This window comes from Paroedura picta, chromosome 6 (genome assembly GCF_049243985.1).
Source record: "Paroedura picta isolate Pp20150507F chromosome 6, Ppicta_v3.0, whole genome shotgun sequence".
Classification (NCBI taxonomy): Eukaryota; Metazoa; Chordata; class Lepidosauria; order Squamata; family Gekkonidae; genus Paroedura; species Paroedura picta.
The window spans coordinates 15,559,032-15,581,931 of NC_135374.1; the positions used below are offsets into that span (position 1 = coordinate 15,559,032).

General features: G+C 45.5%; 1 protein-coding gene across 4 annotated transcripts in view; it reads left to right on the top strand.

Moving 5' to 3' along the window:
* ARHGAP42 (Rho GTPase activating protein 42) overlaps positions 1 to 22,900 on the top strand; it is a 202,307-nt gene that overhangs the window by 110,073 nt on the left and 69,334 nt on the right. For all 4 annotated transcript variants that reach the window (XR_013231712.1, XR_013231711.1, XM_077341501.1 and 1 more), the window contains exon 5: positions 14,529 to 14,630. Coding sequence is in view for 2 of the 4 variants with exons in the window: in XM_077341501.1 (XP_077197616.1) it covers positions 14,529 to 14,630 (102 nt within the window). In the remaining 2 variants the exon portion in view is untranslated. The remainder of the gene's footprint in view (positions 1 to 14,528; positions 14,631 to 22,900) is intronic.

Consider the following 22,900-nt stretch of genomic DNA (forward strand, 5'->3'; position numbering starts at 1 on the left):
GCTTACAGTTGCCTTCCATTTCCTCTCCCCACAACAGACACCTTGTGAAGTAGGAGGAGCTGAGAGAGCTCTGTCAGAACTGTTCTGTGAGAACAGCTCTATCAGGGCCACTGCACTGAAAACTTTGTTCTGCCCCTCCAGCCAAACACGGCTTATCACTTTAATTTATCTATCACAGAGGTGGTTTTGTTTTTCCTTCAGGACTGGAAATGAGCTTTGCTGCAATAAAATTACTTCAAGAGACAAACTGGGGGAGATAAACTTGGAGAGGATAGTTATGTCTCCCTTTCCTTCCAAAATCCCCTTTAAATGCCTTTAAAGATGTTGCATGATCAATTGTACCTTGGTACACCATTAAACTCAACCTTGTAATTACCGGAAATGGGCAAGCGTTTGATTTACTGATGGCTAACACTTGGCTGATCCAGTATGCTGGCTGTAGTTGCTATTGGGCACAACTACTATAACAGGAATTCCTCTGCACAGCTTAATATAGTCCTTAGAGAAACATATGAAGTGTGTGCCGATGGCTTTGGAAGGTGTGCTCGCATTATGTACGTCCTGTGCTAAAACGTTCTGAGAGAGAAAGAGAGAGAAAATACTGCTTGTTCCAACTAGGAGAAAAAGAGTGTTTTTTTATAGATTTTTCTCAGGATTCTCAAAGCGGCTTCTAATTCCCTTCCCTTCCTCTCTTCCTACAATAACCTAGTGAGGTGGGTGGGGCTGGGAGAGTTCTGAGATTCTGTGACTGGCCTAAGGTCACCCAACAGGTCTCATGTGGAGAAGTGGGGCATCAAACCTGGTTCTCGGCCACCTCTCTTAACCATCACCCCACGCTGGCTCTCAAGTGCAGTGAATCATAGAATCATAGAGTTGGAAGGGGTCACATAGGCCATCTAGTCCAACCCCCTGCTCAACGCAGGATCAGCCCAAAGCATCCTAAAGCATCCAAGAAAAGTGTGTATCCAACCTTTGCTTGAAGACTGCCAGTGAGGGGGAGCTCACCACCTCCTTAGTCAGCCTATTCCACTGCTGAACTACTCTGACAGTGAAAATCTTTTTCCTGATATCTAGCCTATATCATTGTACTTGTAGTTTAAACCCATTACTGTGCGTCCAATGCTGTGTAACTGTCTACATTCATCCATCTACGCTTGTTTGCAGCGGGGCCAGCAATATCCACATACACATATTCCGTTTCACATTCTGAAATATGAAGTTTCCTTGATGTGGTTTTGGTAGGAATGACATATGAGCTTGATTGTAGGAGACTCAGTGGTCATAAACTGGTAGCATGCAATGGTTGCACATGAAAGAAAACCTCTGATCCGGGGCCAAGCATTTGTTTGTTTCCCCCAGAGAATCCGCTAACAAAGTTTTGGCCCCGGCAAGGACCGTGTGAGCAGGGCTGTTGCCCATGAATTCGAAATATAAACCATGTTTGGTGGTGGTTGTGGTCGTGGTCAAGTCACAGCTGACTTACAGCAACTCTGTAACGTTTTCAGGGCAAGAGGCACTGAGAGGCAGTTTTGCCACTACCTGACCATTTCCGCACCAGGAATTCGGCCTGACTCACCACTTGTCCAGTTTTGGGGCTAATTCCCGTGTCCTGATGACATTAGCGCTGGGCCGGACCGGTCCCGCACCTGGTGTGATTGAGGCCCTTAGTTGACCCACGGCAAGGGAACAAAAATAAGTCCACATTCCTTTTTTGCCGTGGGCCTCATTGGCCTATTACGCACGGCTGCTGAAACGGTGGCATGGAGAACGCGGAGGAGGAAGAAGCGAAGCAAACCGCTTACGCACGGGACAGAACACAACGGCGGCAAAACCCAGAGTTATGCACATGGCTACTCCGGAGCCGCTTCTGGTTGCGCCCTGCAACTTCTGCATCTCGCTAAATGCGGCTTTTTTCAGCAGCATACGTTGACTCTGTGCCCGGTTGCCACCTGCAGTGTGCATAATTTTAGCTGCCACCATTCCACCCCGAATGTGGACCTTCCACTCCGTGCATAATGGGCCATTGGGACACCTGTCGGGCCAGGGCCACTTGGTAGAGGAAAACTTGGGCTGTCCTGGCCCGACTTCTCCCCACCCTTGCCTGCAATACCCCATTCCTTAAAATAAAAATAAAAGCCCCAGGTTGCTCTGCCATGCAGGTCAACCCTGCTTGGCTTCCAAGATCGGGCTCACCTGGACCATCCAAGTCAGAGCCTAACCCTTCCAGAGTGGAGAAGAGAGTCTGGCGATGTGAAAACAGCAAATTGAAGATTTAGACAAAACAATGGCCAGGCTGGTTCTCTTCTGTGTATAAGTTAGTGCTGAGGTTGGGGGCGGGGAGGCTGTTCTCATTTCTGGTTATAATACAGAAAAGATGGGAAAGCATAATTTTAAAGCCCCGGGAAAAATTCACCTCATGCTGTTGGAATTTCCCAAAATCTAAGGTGTGATGTCTTCTCCAATGATGCTGTCGGTAAACTGTGCTTAGTGCGCTAATGACTACAAGTTAATTACTTTGCTTGGGTAAGTCCTCCTACTCCTTTTACTATTTTATGAGAAAATTTAAAAATGGAACTCAGTTTAAAGCCGCTACCCCCCTCAATTGACCGTCATACAGCTATGAATCCGAGCAGACCAACCCTTGATTTAGGTCAGTCAACCTTTTTTACGGGTAGCGGCCTAAAAGATGTTGAAAGGGACGTGCGTTCAATTAAAGCAACAGAATATACAATTTATGCAGCACCTACGACAGACGTAAACAAAGTAAGATCCAGAGAGCCTGTCATCAAGTGGATCAAAGCCTAGCATTATAACATAATCCTCCCCAAAAAAGCATTCCCAAATAGCTCCTTCTTATAAACCCTGCAGAATAAAGAACATGTCAAGCACATCTGGTAGGAAGATGGTTATATTAGCAGGGCCTGTTGAGCAGGTTTTACATATAGGAAGATGTGATCCTTCAGCTGTATGGATCCCAGGCTGTGATAGATTATAACACCTAGGAGAAGAAGAAGGTGGTTTTTATACCCTGCTTTTCACTGCCCGAAGGCGGAATGAAAGCGATTTACAATCGCCTTCCCTTCCTCTCCCTACAACAGACATCCTGTGAGGGAAGTGGGACTAAGGGAGCTCTGACAGGACTGCTTGTTCAGAACAGTACTATCAGGGCTGTGACTAGCCCAAGGTCACCCAGCTGACTGCATGTGGAGGAGTGGGGAATCAAACCCGGCTCTCCAGATTAGAAGCCACCACTCTTTACCACTACATCAAGCAACACTTGAGTTGGACACAGAACGGCACTGAAGTTTCCATATCATATTCATGGCCAGTCCCAGGTCTGGTTGCCAACCTTTGGGTGGGGCCTGGAGATCTTTTGGAATTGCAGCTGATCTTCACAACTACAGAGATCAGTTCCCCTGGGCAAAATTGCAGCTCGGGGAGTGGCTGAGCCTCTTCCTTCCCCCACCCCACTGAAGCTTCTTCCTCCCATGCTCTACTCCCAGATAGGCAGTCTTTTTCCCCATGTGGGATAGTGGTTAAGACTGGCTGATTTTAATCTAAAAAACTGAGTTTGATTGCCCAGTCCTCCACATAAAGCTTGGGTCAGTCACAGTTCTCTCAGAGCTCTCTCAGCCTCACCTACCTCACAGGGTATCTGTTGGGGAAAGAGGAAGGGGGTGTGATTGTAAGCTGCTCTGTGATTCTTTCAGGTAGTGAAAAGCAGAATATTTATTTTATTATTATTATTTATTATATTTATATACCGCTCTCCCCGGAGGCTCAGGGCGGTTTACATAAAAGTAAAAACAATACAAGAAACAATTCATAACATATAGATAACCATAACATTAATACTACTAACTGATCATTGTAACAGTGATAACAGTGTAAACAAGTCCAGGAGCAGAATGCGTGGATGGATTTCTGGGAGGGAGGGAGCTGGGCCCTGCAGCTGTTGTTGGTTATGCCTGGGCTCAACCAAATGCCTGGCGGACGAGCTCCGTTTTGCAGGCCTTGCGGAATTGTTTTAGCTCCGTCAGGGCCCTGATCTCCTCTGGGAGCTCATTCCACCAGGTGGGGGCCAGGACAGAGAATGTAAATATAAAGACCAACTCTTCTTCTTCATACTGGAGTTGGCAACTCTAGTCTCAGGTAGAACCTGGACGTTCCAGAAGCATGCACTAGCTTAGCTAGGTTGACTGAGTTTCTAAAGGAGAAAAATCTACAGATCTGGCATGCACCTAAGAGGGTTCTCTTGGCAACATCAGTCTGCTTTCCTAACAGCAGGCAGGGTCCAAAGACCCCCCGCATCTGGTGTGCAAAGCATCTAAGCCAGGGGTAGTCAAACTGCAGCCCTCCAGATGTCCATGGACTACAATTCCCAGGAGCTCCCTGCCAGCATTCGCTGGCAGGGGGCTCCTGGGAATTGTAGTCCATGGACATCTGGAGAGCCGCAGTTTGACTACCCCTGATCTAAGCATTACAAGGCCATACTTATCTTTTGGCTGCAACCAAACATTACAAGGCATCTGCTAAGAGGGTTAATTCCAGGGTGGACACCGAAGGAAAAACAGTGTTGAAAATAGGATTGGTTTTAATTTATTTCATATAAGTATTGCAAGTACCTGATCTCCCTAATGTTACACTCTGTCTTCATGCTTGAATGTTCTTTTTGAACACTCAGTGGTTTCTTGGCTCTCTTGCATTCCTTCTTCCTTTGGCTTTCCAGAAATAGAACGTTAAATCCTGTCCTAATTAACCTTCTTCACACCCAGCCTTATTACTATTTCATTTCTCACCCTCACTTTTTCCAGAATGCTCATTCCTGAACAACATACCCCACTGAAGCTTCTTCCTGCCCAGACTGAACACCCAGATCTGCAGTCATTTCCCAGGGTGGTTTCTTTTTTCTTCTGGCCACCTTCTGGAATGACAGCTCCTTTCATTGCCGAGATATAAGGGGAAAGGGAGGTCTACACAATGAAAGAGGTTAGGGACAACAGGACAAACATAAACACTGATATGACTTTAAGCCAGGAACTCCTGCATCATTATGTCGTATGGCAAAATATTCAGATTCTTCAGGAGAAGATTTCCACAAGAGTAAAGGTAAAGGTATCCGCTGTGCAAGCACCGAGTCATGTCTGACCCTTGGGGTGACGCCCTCTAGCGTTTTCAAGTCAACCTTGAACTGGCTGCTGGGATCAAACTCCCAGCCTCATGATCAGAGCTTCAGACAGCATGTCGCTGCCTTACCACCCTGTGCCACAAGAGGCTCTTTCCACAAGAGTACACTGTTCCAACTTGTATTTGAATGGCCCAGGTCCTGATTCTAGGAGAAGGGGGTATTCATCTCCGTTTTCTCTTGAAACTAAGTATGATTTCATAAGTTACTTGCACCTGGCGCTACCTTATATTGCCTTATCCTGAGATACAGCTTTGACGTATGAAGATTAGTATTGCCTGTTCTGACTGGCAGCTGCTCTCCAGAGGTTTTTCACATCACCTATTACCTAGTCCTTTGAACTGGAGATGGTAGGATTTTAACACGGACCCTCTAGCCAAACAGCGGTTCAATGACTGAGCCCATCAGCCACCTTTTTTGAAGCAGAAAAGCAACCATTGCCTAAGTCTTTCTCTGTAAGTAGGGCTGGCTGCCAGTCCCCTGGTGCAGCCTCCATTTCTTCCTGCTGCTCAGGAGAGTAGCAAGAGAAAAATAAACCGAAAAATGGGCACTGGACCTCTGGCATCATGTCACATGGAGGGAAAACTGGAAATGATGCCACACCTATCTAGGAATTGAGAGAGGTAAAGCCACAGAGTTTCTGGTGATTCCTAGAGAGCCAGCTTGTTGTTGTCATTATGAGTGGCAGCCTCTGTTCTGGAGAACCGGATTTGATTCCCCACTCCTCTACGTGCAGCCAGATGGGTGACCTTGGGCCAGCAACGGTTCTCTCAGAGCTCTCTCAGCCCCACCTACCTCACATGGTATTTGTTGTGGGGAGAGGAAAGGAAGGCAATTGTAAACCGCGTTGAGCCTTAGTTAGATCGTAAAAATGGGGGTACAGCCATTCTTCAGCTCTTCTTGGTAGTGGCAGTAAAAAGTGGGGCATAATGCCAGTTCTGGGGTTTTCCTAGAAGTTATATCATGATGACACCCCCCCCCCCCGCCCTCAGTCTCTGTAAAGACACCGTTGCCTGTCATATTCAGGATCCATCTCTAATCTATTTCCAGAAGCCCCATCACAGCAGTGTGAATTTTAATATATACACAACTTTAGCTCCATTCAGCAGTGGTTCTCAACCTGGTGGTCGGGACCCCTTTGGGGGTCAAATGACCCTTTCACAGGAGTTGCGGCAGGGCAAGCAGCTTGGCCAGGGGGCACCATCTACACAACAGCCTTGTGGGGTAGATTGATATAGACTGTTCGTCTTTCTGGAGCAGCGGAAAAGAGCAAGATCGGCACGGTGGGACAAGAGGCAGAACTGAACTGAGAAACCCCAGAGAAAAAAAACAATTCATATTCACTCATGAACAATGGATCTTCACGCCATTGGTCAGTTTTGGTTTAATTTCTGTGAAAGAACCCTTGCATCATTTTTTGGTTGGGGGTCACCACAACATGAGGAACTGTATTAAAAGGTCGTGACATTAGGAAGGTTGAGAACCACCGGCCTACGGGATCATGATTAGAAGTTAATGTTAAATGTTGTAATTCTTGCTGTCTTCAGTTCTGGTGTCCACTGTTATCACTCTTTCTGATGTTATGAATTACACTGTATAATCCCTTCATTCTGTGTAAACCGTCCCGAGCCTCAGGGGAGGGCGGCATAGAATTAGTTAGTTAGTTAGTTAGTTAGTTAGTTAGTTAGTTAGTTAGTTAGTTAGTTAGTTAGTTAGTTAGTTAGTTAGTTAGTTAGTAAGGAGGGTTTGGAGTAAGGTGACCAGATTGTCCCACTTTTGGAGGGACATCTGGGGGCACCTGGCAAATTGTACCTATCTTGAAATTAAGAATATATATATATATTACAATACTATTTTTGCATTCTATGCATTCTATGAAACTTTTTGTTGCTCCATATAGACCAAATTTTTAATCAAGAACCCTCCCAGTCAATGGTGTCCCGCTTTACCAGTGTTGAAATCTGGTCACCTTATTTTGGAGGCATGGCAGCACAATCACGGTGACGTGGAATACCATGGCCCAAAAGCAGTGAATGAGTCAGAGTCCCTGGGGGAAGAGACGTCTTGGCATCTTAGAATCATGAAGGGGTCACCAGGGTAATCTAGTCCAACCCTCTTTGCACAATGCAGGAAACGCACAATTACCTGCCATCCCAATTTCAGTAAGTGGTCGAGGTGTTTCAAAGAATAAGGCTGCAGATAGGATGTGGGAAGTTCTTGGCGATCTGGGGTGTGGCGTTTGGGAAGGGGGAGGCATCAGACAGGGCAAGGGATCTTTGAAGTCTCCAGGGCAACGGATCTATGAAGTCTGTGGATCAGTTTAATTTCTTCAGACTCTACCTGGAGTTCTGCAATTCTAGCTGCTGCCGTAAAGACGGTTTGATTTACAACAGTGCTGACTAGCAGTCCTCATATTAAATTTGGGGTTTTATGGTTTTTTTTTTAAAATTAATCTTACTTTATCTATTTTATGAACCATCTTGAGCTCCATAAGGAAGAAAGGGGAGCTAATAAATGTTTTAAATAAATATGTACATCCACCTTCCAAGGAGAATGCCCCATTGAGTTCAGTGAGGCTGAATAAAAGCCTGCTTAAGACATCGCATACACACACTCTCACCCTCTCCCTCTCCCTCTCCCTCTCTCATTTAATATACTTTTTGCTTTTTCTTCCCTTTTTCATTGGCCTTCAGAGGTTTTGCGGGTGGGGTCAGAGATCCTGGCGAAAATCTAACGTGGTTGTTTTATTGGCAAGTAGGGATCTTTTCTGTACCTTTTTTTGTACTTGCTGACCCGTAGATTTGGAAGGCTGGCATTTTTGTGTGTGCTTTGTAGGGTCCTTGGGAATACTTGCCCAGCTCCCTCTCTATATATATTTAAATGCCAGAACAGAACAAGCCATCTTGCTGGCCTTTATTGAGAGATTCCCAATGGATCCATCATGACCTTAAAAAAAAGAGAAAAAGGCAAAGAAGGTACCCTTAGGATGCCTCAGCAGCGGTTCAAATCCCTGTTGTCGTTTGCTCTTGCGTTTCTCATGCCGTTGGCAGGAGAATTGTTCGCATGTGGTAAATGGTGAGAGAATATTTTTTAAAAGCTGATTTGTAGTGCTGCTTTCCAGTAAATACAGCTCTCAGACTACAGGGTGCCCCAGTAACAGGAAACTGTGGTTGTTAAGTTTTCTTTCAGACGAGAACTGCTTTCGAAAGAGGACATTTTTAAGGTGGGATGAGCCATTATAATACATGCAACAGGCCGGGCTGCTTTTCTGTTTTGTTTTGTTTTGTTTTGTTTTTTCTTTTTATGAGCGCAGTAGGAATTTTAATTGCCTGTTAGCGAAGTCTGCTAATTTTACATGTGGACAGAATTTTAGTGTGGTCTGAGAAACATGGAAGAATTTAAACAGCTAATTCATCACCGCCACGGCAAATTAAGTGCTCAAAACATCGCTCGGTTAATGAATTCAATAGAGTCTTGCCAAGGATGTCATTTACTTGTTTTTACTTATTTATTACTAGAGGCACAACCCATTGCACCCAGGAATACAGAGGGTGCTAGCACATACACCTGCATGGTGACTTTCTGGGTCCTAAAGAGTAGCAGACTCTAATCTCAAGAGCTGGGTTTGATTCCTGACTCCTCCATATGCAGGCAGCTGGGTTGCCAACTTCCAGGTGGGGGCCTGGAACCCTTCCTGAATATATGAGAGGGAGGGAAGGAAGGAAGGAAGGAAGGAAGGAAGGAAGGAAGGAAGGAAGGAAGGAAGGAAGGAAGGAAGAAAGGAATCAGTTTCCCATGAGAAAACAGCTGCTTTGGAGGGGAACTGGCCCTCCTACCCCCAACCTATAGAACAGTGTCTACAGAGGTCCCCATCTTCCCATCCAACCCCACATATTCCAAAGGCCAAGCCTGGCAGGGTGTGGAGGGTGGGCTGCCACCTTCTTACACTCCACCTCTTCCAAAGGCCCAGCCAAGAAGGCCTTGTGGTCAGGACTGTAACCTTTCTCCCTCCCACACATTTTCCAAATGTTAGGCAGGGAAGGCCCAAGGGGGGCTACTTCCTTCCTGCCCTATTCTCCATATGTCTCAAAGGCCAGGCTGGGTGGGGAAGGCCACATGGGGGATGCCTCTTTCTCATTCACCCCCATCTCCCAAAGGGCAAGCTGTGCAGAGAAGGCTATTGGGGGGGGGGGGGCTGCCTCCTTCACACCCTCCCCTACATCTCCCAAAGGCTGCTGGGGGAAAGACTGCCACTCTCCTGCCCCTTCCCTCACATCTCCCAAAGGCCAAGCTGGATGGGGAAGGTCACGGGGTCTACCTCTTTCTCACCTCCTCCTACATCTTCCAAAGGCCAGGCTGTTTGGGAAGTCCATGAGGGATGGGCTGCTACGCCCATCTCCCAAAGGGCAGGCAGAGAAGGCTATGGGGTATTAGGCTGCCTGTTTTCCACCCATCCCCTCTGGCGCCACTGCAGCTGCCGGCCATCCACTGGTGTGCTCTCTATGGTGGGATAACATCCATCACGTCCGTCTACATATCCGTTTGAGGGAGCGCGCCAGTAGATGTTCCACATCCAAAGTTCCACAGGGTCTCTAAAAAGGCTCTTTCCCTCCAGGCCTATAGTTGAGGCCAGGTCACATGAGATACAACTGTGGGCTTCCCCTCTCCTCATCCATCTCATGCGTCTTCTCATTCTGTTCCCCCTCCATGCTGTTCCCCCTCCCCACTCCCGTGAAGTCCATCAGGAAGAAGAAGAGTTGGTTATTATATGCCGCTTTTCCCTACCCAAAGGAGGCTCAAAGCGGCTTACATTCACCTTCCTTTTCCTCTCCCCACAACAGACGCCCTGTGGGGTGGGTGAGGCTGAGAGAGCCCCGATATCACTGCTCGGTCAGAACAGTTTTATCAGTGCCGTGGCGAGCCCAAGGTCAGCTGGCTGCATGTGGAGGAGAGCGGAATCGAACCTGGCATGCCAGATTAGAAGTCCGCACTCCTAACCACTACGCCAAACTGGCTGAACTGAGAATAGTGATTGAACAAGACAACAGGGGTTGCAGGAATGACAGAAAGTATCTCCTACTTGTGCAAGAGAATGTGTACGTAGAATGTAGAATCTCTATGCAGGTTGAGTCCCCAGCATCTCCACAATTTGAAAGTTCAGGCAGTAATTGATAAGAAAGATCCTCTGCCTGAGATCCTAAAGAGCTGCTGCCGGTCTGAGCAGACAGTACTGATCTTGAGGAAATGAGGATCTAATTCAGCTTCAGGCAGCTCCACGTGTGTTTCAGGGAGTTTTTCACAGTTTCAAAAAGGACCTGCCTGCTGTTCTTTTTAAGTGGCACCGTCTCTCCCTAGCACCTTATTCTGCTGCATATGCAAAGCAGGTCTCAGCATTGGCCAGTAAAATCTTAGCCCAGTGGGTTTTTCTGCCATTCTTTGTACCTGAGATCACTATCGCTGATTAATTTGTTCAGGGCATGATTTAACAGAGATATGTCCAATAGAAGTGCATTCATACTGCATACAGTGTGAAAAGTACCTTTTGTGCTTCTTATGTTCATAAGAAGAATCCTGTGAAATTCACACTCAGGCACCAAATTCGGAACATCCCAAGCTTCTGGATACTTGTTATATTCTGTTCTCTCCAGTTTCGTACTCGCCCTGTACTCGATGAGCCTTCGCAAATGTTCCTGACAGGTGCTTCATGATAGCTTCACTGGATTTGTCTCCAGAACTCATAGCTCTTTGGCTATTTCAGGGGGAAGTAAATCACACAGGATATGTTTAAGGCCTGCAGATAAAATCTACCTGAAGGGAACCGCTTAACCACAGGAATCATAGAATCAGAGTTGGAAGGGACCTCCAGGGTCATCTAGTCAAACCCACAGCAGAATGCAGGAAATTCACAACTGCCTGCCCCAATTCCATGCCCAGATGATGCCCCCCTCTAACCAGAATCCCTGGCCACTCTGGCCTGTAAGAAATTCCTACAAAGCAAGGATAGCAACTTTTACAATTAACATGGAAACAAACATAAGCATTTTAATTATTTATTTATTTAGATTTATATACCGCCCACCCTGAAGGCTCCCCCCCCCAAAGAGCTCACAGCTGGGAGTTTTTTCTTCTTCTTTCAACATAATCTTAACTGAGCCAAATTGGGAGATCAGTACAGAAATTTAATAAATAATACTAAAACCATAATCTTTATGCGTCTGGTAGCTGTCATGTATTGTTTTCTTTACCTTGAATAAGCCAGTGCAGCTGTCTAGTTGCTTCATATTTCATATTCTTTCTTATTTTTCAATATACACATTTATTAGGAATATGAGATTATTGACTATCTGGGGGGAAATCTAGGGGGAGAACATGAAGGATACTCTCTTAAAACGAAGCAAGACTTTTTAAAAAGCTGAAATCACCAAACCCAACTATTTATTTAAATACTGTTAGTAATGCCCATTTAATAAAAAATACAATGGTCTCTAGGCTTCTCACACTCCCTTTAAATGCTCCCTCAGCCAGGATAGGAGGGGAGTATTCAAAGGGACTGTGGGCTGCCTAGCAAGTGACCATGACAGCCACAGGGCTGTCATTATCAGCTGTAACATGTGGGTGGATGGTCTCTTTAAATGTTTCCTGACTTGGTCAGGAACATTTAAAGGCTGCTGGATCCCCCACACACATTACAGATGATTCTGTCAGCCCCAGGCTGTCATAATCGGCTGTAATGAAGCTACATGCCCCTTTAAATCCTCCCACCTGTGGCTTGAACATTCCAAAGCCTCCAGGCATAGGCAGGTCTCTGCTTGGAGGTTTTGGAACATTCATAAGAAGAGTTACCACTTTTCTCTACCTGAAGGAGTCTCGGAGTGGCTTAGATTCACCTTCCCTTTCCTCTCCCTGCAACAGACCACTCTGTGAGATGGGTGAGGTTGAGAGAGCCCTGATATCACTGCTCGGTCAGAACTGTTTTCTCAGTGCCGTGGCGAGCCCAAGGTCACCCAGCTGGCTCCATGTGGAGGAGTGCAGAATCAAACCTGGCATGCCAGATTAGAAGTCCGCACTCCTAACCACTCCACCAAGCTGGCTCTTGGCATTGGCTATTGACATTGTCTTCTTCTGGCCATTCACAGCCCCATGCATCCAGTCCCACTAAGGCACCAGTGGTATTTGCCGAGGCTTCTTCTGTGCTTTTTTTCAGAAAGCTGCTCCAGCTATATAGACAGGTCTTGATGCCAAAAATGGGCAGGTCAGCAGCCAGCCACACTCTGGGCCAAACCCACATGTCTGGTTCATGGCTACGATGCCAACTGAGTCAGCGACTTTGAGAGCTTGCTTCAGCAGTTCAGGGGGAAATAGTCGTGGTTGATTCTGCTCAAAGCTTCGTTGGCATCTGCTTGCCCTCTTTTGCAGAGAGTGTCGACAAAATCGTATCTGTCCTACGTGACGTATCTGTGTTCTCTGCATATAGTTGTGCTACATGTATGCCTGCTAGAAGTGGCTTGCACCATGGGTCATGGGGAATCAGTGTCCCGGTTCCTGCCACTGAGCATTCCTAAATGTTCAAGTATTTGCAATGCCCTTCCTAGAATCATAGAGTAATAGAGTTGGAAGGGACCTCATGGGTCATCTAGTCCAACCCCCTGCACTACGCAGGACACTCGCATCCCAATCGCTCATCTACTTTAACCCGCCACCCTGGAGGGCATTAGAAGGCGATAGAGATGTGGACTGCAGCTGCCGTACAATGCAAGCAAAAAAAAGCTATTGAGTGGCTAGTGCCATTGAGTGATGCCACCACACAAGCCCACCCTAGGTTCTGCCAACCACTCACTAGCTGAGTGCCTGCATGGTGACGAGGGGGCTTCCACTGTCCTTTCCGGGCACCCATCACTAGGTGCGCTGCATTTCCATCCATCTTTCAGTGGAGTTTCGTGAGACCCTGGGGTCTCTTGACAGCCCTGGAAGGGTTTCCCGAATGGGTGGGAGTTAATTAATTTTTTATATATTTTTAAAATTGGTTAAACGTTTATGGTTAAACTTGGTTAAACAGGCTTTCTCAACCAGGGTTCCGTGAAACCCTGGGTTTCCTTCATGGCCCTGAAAGGATTTCCCGAATGGGTGGGAATTAATTTGTATATGTTTTTAAAATTCGTTAAACATTTATCAAGTTAAACATTTATCAAGTGAAACATAAAATTCGTTAAACATTTATCAAGAGACCAAGCCCTATGAAGATAGGTTGAGGGACTTGGGAATGTTCAGCCTGGAGAAAAGGAGGTTGAGAGGGGACATGATAGCCCTCTTTAAGTATATGAAAGGTTGTCACTTGGAGGAGGGCAGGATGCTGTTTCTGTTGGCTGCAGAGGAGAGGACACGCAGTAATGGGTTTAAACTTCAAGTACAACAATATAGGCTAGATATCAGGAAAAAGTTTTTCACAGTCAGAGTAGTTCAGCAGTGGAATAGGCTGCCTAAGGAGGTGGTGAGCTCCCCCTCACTGGCAGTCTTCAAGCAAAGGTTGGATACACACTTTTCTTGGATGCTTTAGGATGCTTAGGGCTGATCCTGCGTTGAGCAGGGGGTTGGACTAGATGGCCTGTATGGCCCCTCCCAACTCTATGATTCTAAGTGATATGACTATATGTGGCCATGTTGACCCACTCATCCCTTCCAATATGGCCAATGATGGGCCTGGAGGGAGTGGGGAAGGGTGAGCATGTAGGCAGCTATGCTTCCCAACCATATTCTGCATGGTCATGCCACTTTGGGAGTTTCTTGAAGGCTGAATAATGTTTCAGGGGGTTCTCAAAGGTCCAAAAGTTGACCAAGACTAGAGTGACAAACTAGGGCTGTGGATATTTGGGTTCGGATTCTTCCTCTGCTCCGAAGTTCACCAGGTGACCTTAGGCCAAACCCCATCCCTCATCCTAGCCTAATTTACCTCACAAGTTGTAGAGAATAAATTGAGCAGAGGACCTTGAGCAGTTTGAAATACCTGCAGAGTAAAGAAAACAATCGAAAGCAAATTGATTCAAACATTGTGCAGTTCACAGGCATACGCCCTGACTTTGCACCTTGCAGTTAGATGTGTCAAGTGTTGTCTGTGAGGAGACGGGATGTTTTGTCTGTCTTGGGGGATTGATCTGTGATCACATGTGTAGGTTTCACCTACTCCCCAGTGGAATTTTTGAACGATACACTTTCTTGTATAAGGAAACTCTTCTGGACAATTCCTTTGTCCAGCAGGTAGGAAGACTTTCTACCACATTCCCAGGTTTTTGCATTGCATAGCAATGTCTGCTTGTGCTTTTTTAATATGGAACCTTTTGATTTCCAGGAAGGAAAGAAGAAGTTTGACAAAGAAAGCGAAAAATACTATTCTACTCTAGAGAAGCACTTAAACTTGTCGGCAAAGAAGAAGGAGTCACACCTACAAGATGTAAGCTTCTAACACTATTTTATTATTTTCACAAAGAAAAAATGTGTTCAAGAAAAAAAAATGACTTCTTTTGACTTCTTTTTTAAGTCAGAATAAATACAGTGATTTCTGTTCTGGTTCTTAAAACAATGTTTTTTTGTGATAAATATTCTGAGGCAAAGTAAACCCAAGAATTGTGATTGTGTATTTTCATGTGTTAAACCACAGTCTAATTTTCAGAGTCTATATTTCCATTCTAAAAGTGTACACTTTATTTGTAAATCTTTCAGTCAGTTCTTGGAATTGATCAATTTGGTTCATGTTGATCTTAAATCTGCCCGGTATTGAAATCTGTAATAAAATAGGGCCAGGCATGCAGTATATAGCTTGCTCTGTTTTTCAGTTTTCAGTCTAGAATCTGCTGGAAACATATTCATGGCATTGTTATGATTTCTAACTTTATTCCTCCCTTCCTGAAATGAACATTCTTTCCAGTGCAAATATATTGTTTTGTTGTTGGAACTGAGAACAGCACACACATCAAAATGAAAATGTATTGCTAGAGCTAGAATCTTTGAGAATGGTGGTATATAAATCAAATTAGAAATAAAAATAAATAAATCAACGCATGAATGAATTGCTCATGGGTTTTAAAAGATATCTGCATTTTTAGTCAGATGATGAACTAGTAATTATTTAAAAGCCATCCCCTGACAAATAATCAATACTCTGTTTAGTAGATCATCTCTTGACAATACTCAAGCACAAGAGTGTGTTCGCCAAGTTTGTGTCATTGAAAATTCAAAGATAGATTATCTACTGTGTAGAAGAGTATCTTGTCTATTCCTGACCCCTCCTCCTCCTTCCTCATAACGGGAAACCAGAGATGCGTGGTACATGATTGTCCATTAAAAAACCTACCATTTTCACTTGCTCCGCCACATCAAACTCCACTTTTGAGATACATTGATAAATATGATTCTGTCATACCTTTATGACTTTTTCTCTTCACTTCACCTACTAGTAGACCAATGGTAGGACTCAGTATAAGGCAGCTTCATGAGTGTTCAAGCTGTTGTAGCTGCAAGGAGACTGGACACAGGTCAATAATTGCCCACATCATTTTCAAGAGATGAATTCTTAAGAAGAGGCCTCACAGCTTCTTTCAGCTGTGAAGGAAATATCACATCAGCAGTTTCCATAGAATCATCCCACATCCTCCATCCCTGGCTAAATCTAGATTTCTAATATGAGCCCATTGTCAGAATCCACTGATTACCGCCATGATGTAATATGTCTTAGCCTCTGTGTAGCCATTTTGCCTGTCTGTCTTTTAGCCCTGAACTACTAACTATTCAGTAGTGTAACAAGCGCTGTTATCGTTGTAAGTAGTAACACTAGACGCTCCAAGGTCAACGCTAGGCATGTTATCATTGTTGGACGCTTTCCCGGACGGCACCTGGACATGAAAGTCTATTGTGTCTCTGTGTGTATGTGTGTGTGTGTGAACATCTTTAGGCGGGAAAGTCGGGGGGGGGGGGATAAGAACTTAGTTTTGAATAGGCAAGCCAGATTCGGCTTTGAATCTTCTTGGATAGAGCTGCCTTGAAATAAACGCTTGCTTTAGAAAGAAGCTGTTGTTTTCAAGTCTGTCTTCCTGACACCCATTAGGAATTATTGCTCCCATTGGCATTAAACTCACCATGCCCCTTGATGGGATGATCAAGTGAAAATTCAATTAAATGTACAAAGCTCTGCCACCTCATCTAGAAATACACAGAGTTCTGCCACTCTCAGCCAGCCAATATGTCAAAGCAAGACCAGGTAGGTAGTACTTCCAGGCTTGTAGAGAGGTTGAGGATTTGTCAGCAGGATCCATAACTTGTAAATTCTGCTCTTGCCGCTAGAGATTGGCATCCCTTTGCTCTCCCTCTGATTGCCATGCCTCGTTTTGCCCCACCCAGGTCCTTGATCTGTTCTTCCTGATCATCCATTCCAGCTGTACCAATGCAAAGGTTATTTTGCCTACCACTCTGCCTTGATGGGAAGGAAAGGATGGGTAGTTAACATACTTCATCTCTAAGATTGCAAGAGCACAAAAAGATATGGAAGGGACAAATATTTATCTGCAGAGTCTTTTGAATTCTGTGCATTTCTCTCTCCTTCATGGTCAGCAGGAAACCACCGTTGACTTCACCGTTGAGAGCCAGTTTGGTGTAGTGGTTAGGAGTGCGGACTTCTAATCTGGCATGCCAGGTTCGATTCTGCACTCCCCCACATGCAGCCAGCTGGGTGACCTTGGGCTCGCCACGGCACTGATAAAACTGTTCTGACCGGGCAGTGATATCAGGGCTCTCTCAGCCTCACCCACCTCACAGGGTGTCTGTTGTGGGGAGAGGAATGGGAAGGCGACTGTAAGCCGCTTTGAGCCTCCTTTGGGTAGGGAAAAGCGGCATATAAAAACCAACTCTTCTTCTTCTTCTTCTTCTTCTTCTTCTTCTTCTTCTTCTTCTTCTTCTTCTTCTTCTTCTTCTTCTTCTTCTTCTTCTTCTTCTTCTTCTTCTTCTTCTTCTTCTTCTTCTTCTTCTTCTTCTTCTTCTTCTTCTTCTTCTTCTTCTTCTTCTAAAAGGCCGTTTTATGAACTTAGAATTGAGTCTTGGGTATTATGCACTGAACAGATGCCTGTTGGTTGAAATTAACTGCAAGTAGATTTTGTTACCTGTGCTTATTGGATTTTCACATGCACTGTTCCTCCTGGAGCATGAGTTTCCGTCTCCATTAATGGTAGAGAAAATAAATGCACTTTCCATCGAAAACACGGACAAGCTGGAATGCGATTCATAATATGCTTCCCAAAAACTGTGATTCAGCTAAGTAGAGTTAAGTGCCAATTCATCCTTGAGTTTAAGTAAAGCACGTTTCTCTACAGGGAAATTCTAAGGATTATTTATGAAATTGGGCAATCTAAATAAGTGCATTGAAACAAAGCACACAGATAACAGGTACAGTGATCTTTTTGTTGTAAAAGCTGGTGAAATAAAAGGATTTGACTTGAGCTGGGGAATAATCTAATGGAAAGGAAGAGTAATGTCCTTGGTGTAGTTTCTTCACAAACTACTTCATGTCTAGCTCTTCTCTTTCCTAATAGATGCCGGCTCTTGGAAAGAACTATAATCATGTAAAAATCTTAGAGGGATGTTGATGTACCATGTAAATGATTGCTATGGAGTGTCGAAATGTACGGCATATCCAGCCAGTTCAACAAGCGGCCAAGTTGTTTATTACAAGGAAAAGCCTTAATTTCAAATGTAATATTAGGAAGGCTGAAAAAAACTGGAAATGTCATCTAGAGTTACACTTAGCTAGGAGATCAGATGGTCTGCTTTTTCTTGCTGTCCTACAAGCCAGCTTGGTGTAGTGGTTAGGAGTGTGGACTTCTGATCTGGCAAGCTGGGTTTGATTCTGCACTCCCCCACATGCAGCCAGCTGGATGACCTTGGGCTCGCCACGGCACTAATAAAACTGTTCTGACCGAGCAGTGATATCAGGGCTCTCTCAGCCTCACCTCCCTCACAGGGTGTCTGTTGTGGGGAGAGGGGGAAGGAGATTGGAAGCCGCTTTGAGACTCCATCAGGTAGAGAAAAGCAGCATATAAGAACCAACTATTATTCTTCTTCAGTAATATCAGGGCTCTCTCAGCCTCCCCTACCCCACAGGGTGTCTGTTGTGGGGAGAAGGAAAGGAAGGCAATTGTGAGGTGCTTTGAGACTGCTTCAGGTAGAGAATAGCAGCATATAAGAACCAACTCTTCTTTTTCAAATAATCTGCACCCCAGACTGCTGTGTAACTAAACCAGTTGTGCCACATGGAAGGGGGGGGGGAGTGTCCACAGGGTAAATACCTCCAGATGGAAAATGGACCCATTTATGTTGAAAACATTTTATATATTGTCATTTCAGTGCCCAAGGTGTTTAGCGACGTTGACCTAAGAACAATCTAAGATCCAACCGTCTTCTAAGCAGCCTACCTCCAACTTAAGTGGCTGTTCTTCCTTCCCCTGTTCTACCCCTTAGAACAGGGGTAGTCAAACTGCGACCCTCCAGATGTCCATGGACTACAATTCCCAGGAGCCCCCTGCCAGCATTCGCTGGCAGGGGGCTCCTGGGAATTGTAGTTCATGGACATCTGGAGGGCTGCAGTTTGACTACCCCTGCCTTAGAATCATAGAGTTGGAAGGGGCCATACAGGCCATCTAGTCCAACCCCCTGCTCAACGCAGGATCAGCCCTAAGCATCCTAAAGCATCCAAGAAAAGTGTGTATCCAACCTTTGCTTGAAGACTGCCAGTGAGGGGGAGCTCACCACCTCCTTAGGCAGCCTATTCACTTAGGCAGCCTTCACTTCCCCTGTTCTAACACTTCACTGAGCAAAGTTTATTCATTTATCTCACTAAAATACTTATATCCCACCAGTACTGACTGAGGGCTTGAGTGGTTGTTTTTCAACTCGCTGATGCCAAAATTCCAGAATGCCCTCTACTAAAGAAGCCCCAAGGGTCAAACAAGTGGTGTTCCTGGCTCCCCTTTTATCCAGTAGGCCTTCAGGCCTCTCCCATTAATCTCAGTGGGCATTTCTGTCACTCATTTTAGTACATACCCGTAATGGCAGACAGAAAGAGATGTGGGGTTCAGCAAAGGAAGAGAAATAAACAGGCCGCAGCAAGGAAGGTCGGCAACTATAGTTTTCAGTGGAAAGTTAAGAGATTTTTATTGTCAGTCCCTGTGAGAGTAGGAAAAAGCAGACAGGGTTTTTGTTTTTTGATGGCATGGCCATCTGGAGCTCTCCTGCTAGGCTGCTGCCTGGCCACGGTTTTAGGAATCAGTAGAGAGAAGTGCAGCTGCACAGAGGGGTACCTATTTGGGGTGGGGGTGGGGGGTCTGTAAAAACAAGCCCTGTAGTTCAATCTGCTTGAAAATCCAGGGGTGTTTAGATTACAGGGAGGACTGTGTTCTGTCCAAACCTGGTATCATTATCTTTATCATCAGCTGTCACAGACACCCATATACATCCCCCATTGAAAATAGCAATCCCAAACTCAGGACCCATAGATTTCAATCCTAAACAGCAATTCTGTCTCTGTCTCTGTCTCTGTCTCTCTCTCTCTCTCTCTCTCTCTCTCTCTCTCTCTCTCTCTCTTTCTCTCTCTCTCTCTCTCATCCTCATCAGCCTCCTTTGCCCCCTCTCAATTTTGTCCACATCCTTTTTGAAGTGAGGCCCCCCCAGAACTGCACACAGTACTCCAGGTGGGGTCTGACCATTGCGCTATACAGTGGGACTATGACATTTTCTGATTTTGATTTGATGCCTCTGTTGATACAGCCCAAAACTGCATTTGCAGTTTTTACCAGCGCATCACACTGTTTGCTCAAATTTAGCTTACAGTCCACAAGTATCCCCAAGATCTTGTTTTGACTGCTACCCAGAAGTGTATCTCCCATCAGGTATGAATGCCTCATTTTTGTGACTCAGATGTAGAACTCTGTACTTCTCCTTACTGAATTGCATCTTGTTCTCATTTGCCCACTTTCCCAGCATGTTCAGATCTTGTTGAATACTATCTCTAACTTCTGGTGTGTTTGCTACTCCTCCCAATTTGGTGTCATCTGCAAATGTATTGAGGAATCCTTCCACCCCCTCTTCATCAATAAAAATATTGAAAAAGTAACATATTTAGTACCAAGCCCTGGGGCACCCTCCGTTCACCTTCATCCAATCTGATGGAATACCATGGACAACTCTTCTTTGAGTGCAGTTTTTTAACCAGTTCCCTATTCACCTAACTCTATGAAAATCCAGTCTGCAGTCTTCCAGTTTACCCATCAGAACATCATGGAAAAGCCTCAAAGATCCAGGTAAACACCATCAACTGAGTTTCCACAATCTAATAAGGTCGTCACTCAGTCAAAGAAGGAAACCAGGTTGGTCTGGCAGAACCTGTTGGAGACAAATCTGTGCTGACTTCCCTGGATCAACAAATTGTCCTTCAGATGTTTGCAGAACATCCACTTTAAAATCTGCACCATTATCTTACCCATAACAGAGGTAGTAGGCCTGTAGTAGGTCATTTCGCCTCCCATTTTTGAAGACAGAGATAATATTCCTCCAGTCTTCTGGCACCTCTCCAGTCCTCCAAGGAGTCCTAAAGCTGATGGACAAAGATTCTGCATGCTCTCCATATCTCCAGAAAGTACTTTGAGCACTCTCCGGTGTACACCATCCATCCCAGGGGATTTGAACTCATACAGTGCAGTCAGGTGTCTCTCAACATGACAACCTGCCACCTAGACTATACCTTGCCTACAACCATCCCTAGAGGTATCCATATTCTTCCAGTGAAATAAGTACTGACCCTTTCTGCTTTCTCTCTGTCAGACTTTCTCCATCTACACTCAGCAATGGCCCTATTGCCTCATTTAACTTACATTTGCTCCTCATATCTATGAAGAAGCTTTTATTGTTATAGTGGGCTTCCCTTGCCAGTCTCCACTCACCCCCAGCTTTGGCCTCTCTGATGGCTGACCTACAGCACCTTGTAATCTGCAGATACACTTCCTTAGAGGTCTATCCTTCTCTCCATTTCTTGAACATTTCCTGTTTCTTCCATAGCTCCTCCTGATGTTCTCTGTTCATCCAAATAGGCTTCTTGGATCCTTTACAATGTTTCCATTTTCCTGGAATAGTCATGGCTTGAGCATGTAATAGCTCTTGCATAAGGAGAGCCCACCCGTCACTTGCCCTTTTCTCTTCCAGCATTCTTGCCCACAGGATGACTCTCACAATGTCTCTGAATTTCTTAAAGTCCGCCTCACAAAATATAGAAGAAGAAGAGTTGATTCTTCTTCTTCTTCTTCTTCCTCTTCTTCTTCTTCTTCCTCTTCCTCTTCCTCTTCCTCTTCCTCTTCCTCTTCTTCTTCTTCTTCTTCTTCTTCTTCTTCTTCTTCTTCTTCTATGCTACTTTTCTCTACCCGAAGGAGGCTCAAAGCAGCTTCCAATCACCTTCCCTTTCCTCTCCCCGCAACAAACACCCTGTGAGGGAGGTGAGGCTGAGAGAGCCCTGATATCACTGCTCGGTCACCCAGCTGCCTGCATGTAGAGGAGGAGCAGGGAATCAAACCAGATTAGAAGTCAGTGCTCCTAACCACTGCACCAGGCTGGCCCACCGTTACTCCAGTAAAGAATGAATGGATGACACTGCCTGATGAAATCCCGATTTTACTCTTCCCTGGCACATGATGCTACTGTGATCTCATCCACCCTCCAAGTCCTCAGGCTGTTTCCTGGCCTTGCTCACTGAGGCTCCTTTGAGGAGGAGGTTAGAAAACTGAATCTGGGTCTTGCTTTCATCTCTAAGAGTCAGCCCCTCTCCTGCTTAAGGTGGGTGAGGCTGAGAGAGCCCTGATATTCCTGCTCGGTCAGAGCAGCTTTATCAGTGCCGTGGCGAGCCCAAGGTCACCCAGCTGGCTGCATGTGGGGGAGTACAGAATCTAACCCAGCAAGTCCGTACTCCTAACCACTACACCAAACTGGCTCTCATCTGACTATGAATTTCTTTGCCCCCCCCCATCTCAAAAGGCATTCTAGGAGGACATAGTCACTCCCTACCAAGGTTCCCATCTCCTTCACTCCATCTACCAGCTCTTGCCTGTTGGTCCATATTGAGTATGGCTGAGCCTCTCATAGGTTCTTCCACCATTTGATAAATGAAATTGTCGGACAGGCAGGTCAGAAAATTTGCAGGCATTGCTTGCTCTGTTGTGTGTTACATCTAATGGAATAGGCTCATTGCCTCTGTGTTGTTCGATCTTACTGTGGGTGCTTTAGATTTTGGGGCCATATCGTGAACCTGAAAAAGCAAGTTATCTGTGGGACATGGACACACAAAATCATCACCATTTCTAACAATTGAAAGAGAAGAGCTGATTTTTTATACCCCACTGAAGGAGTCCCAAAGCAGCTTATCTTTCCCTTCTTCTCTCCACAAGGTAGGTGGGGCTGAGAGAGCTGTGATGTTACTGCTCTGTGAGAGCAGTACTATCAGGGCTGTGACGAGCCCAAGGTCACCCAGCTGGCTGCATGCGGAGGAGGAGTGGGGAATCAAACCAGGCTCGCCAGATTAGGGTCTGCTACTCTTAGCCACAAGAGCCTCTTGTGGCGCAGAGTGGTAAGGCAGCGACATGCTGTCTGAAGCTATCTGTCCATGAGGCTGGGAGTTGGATCCCGGCAGCCAGCCCA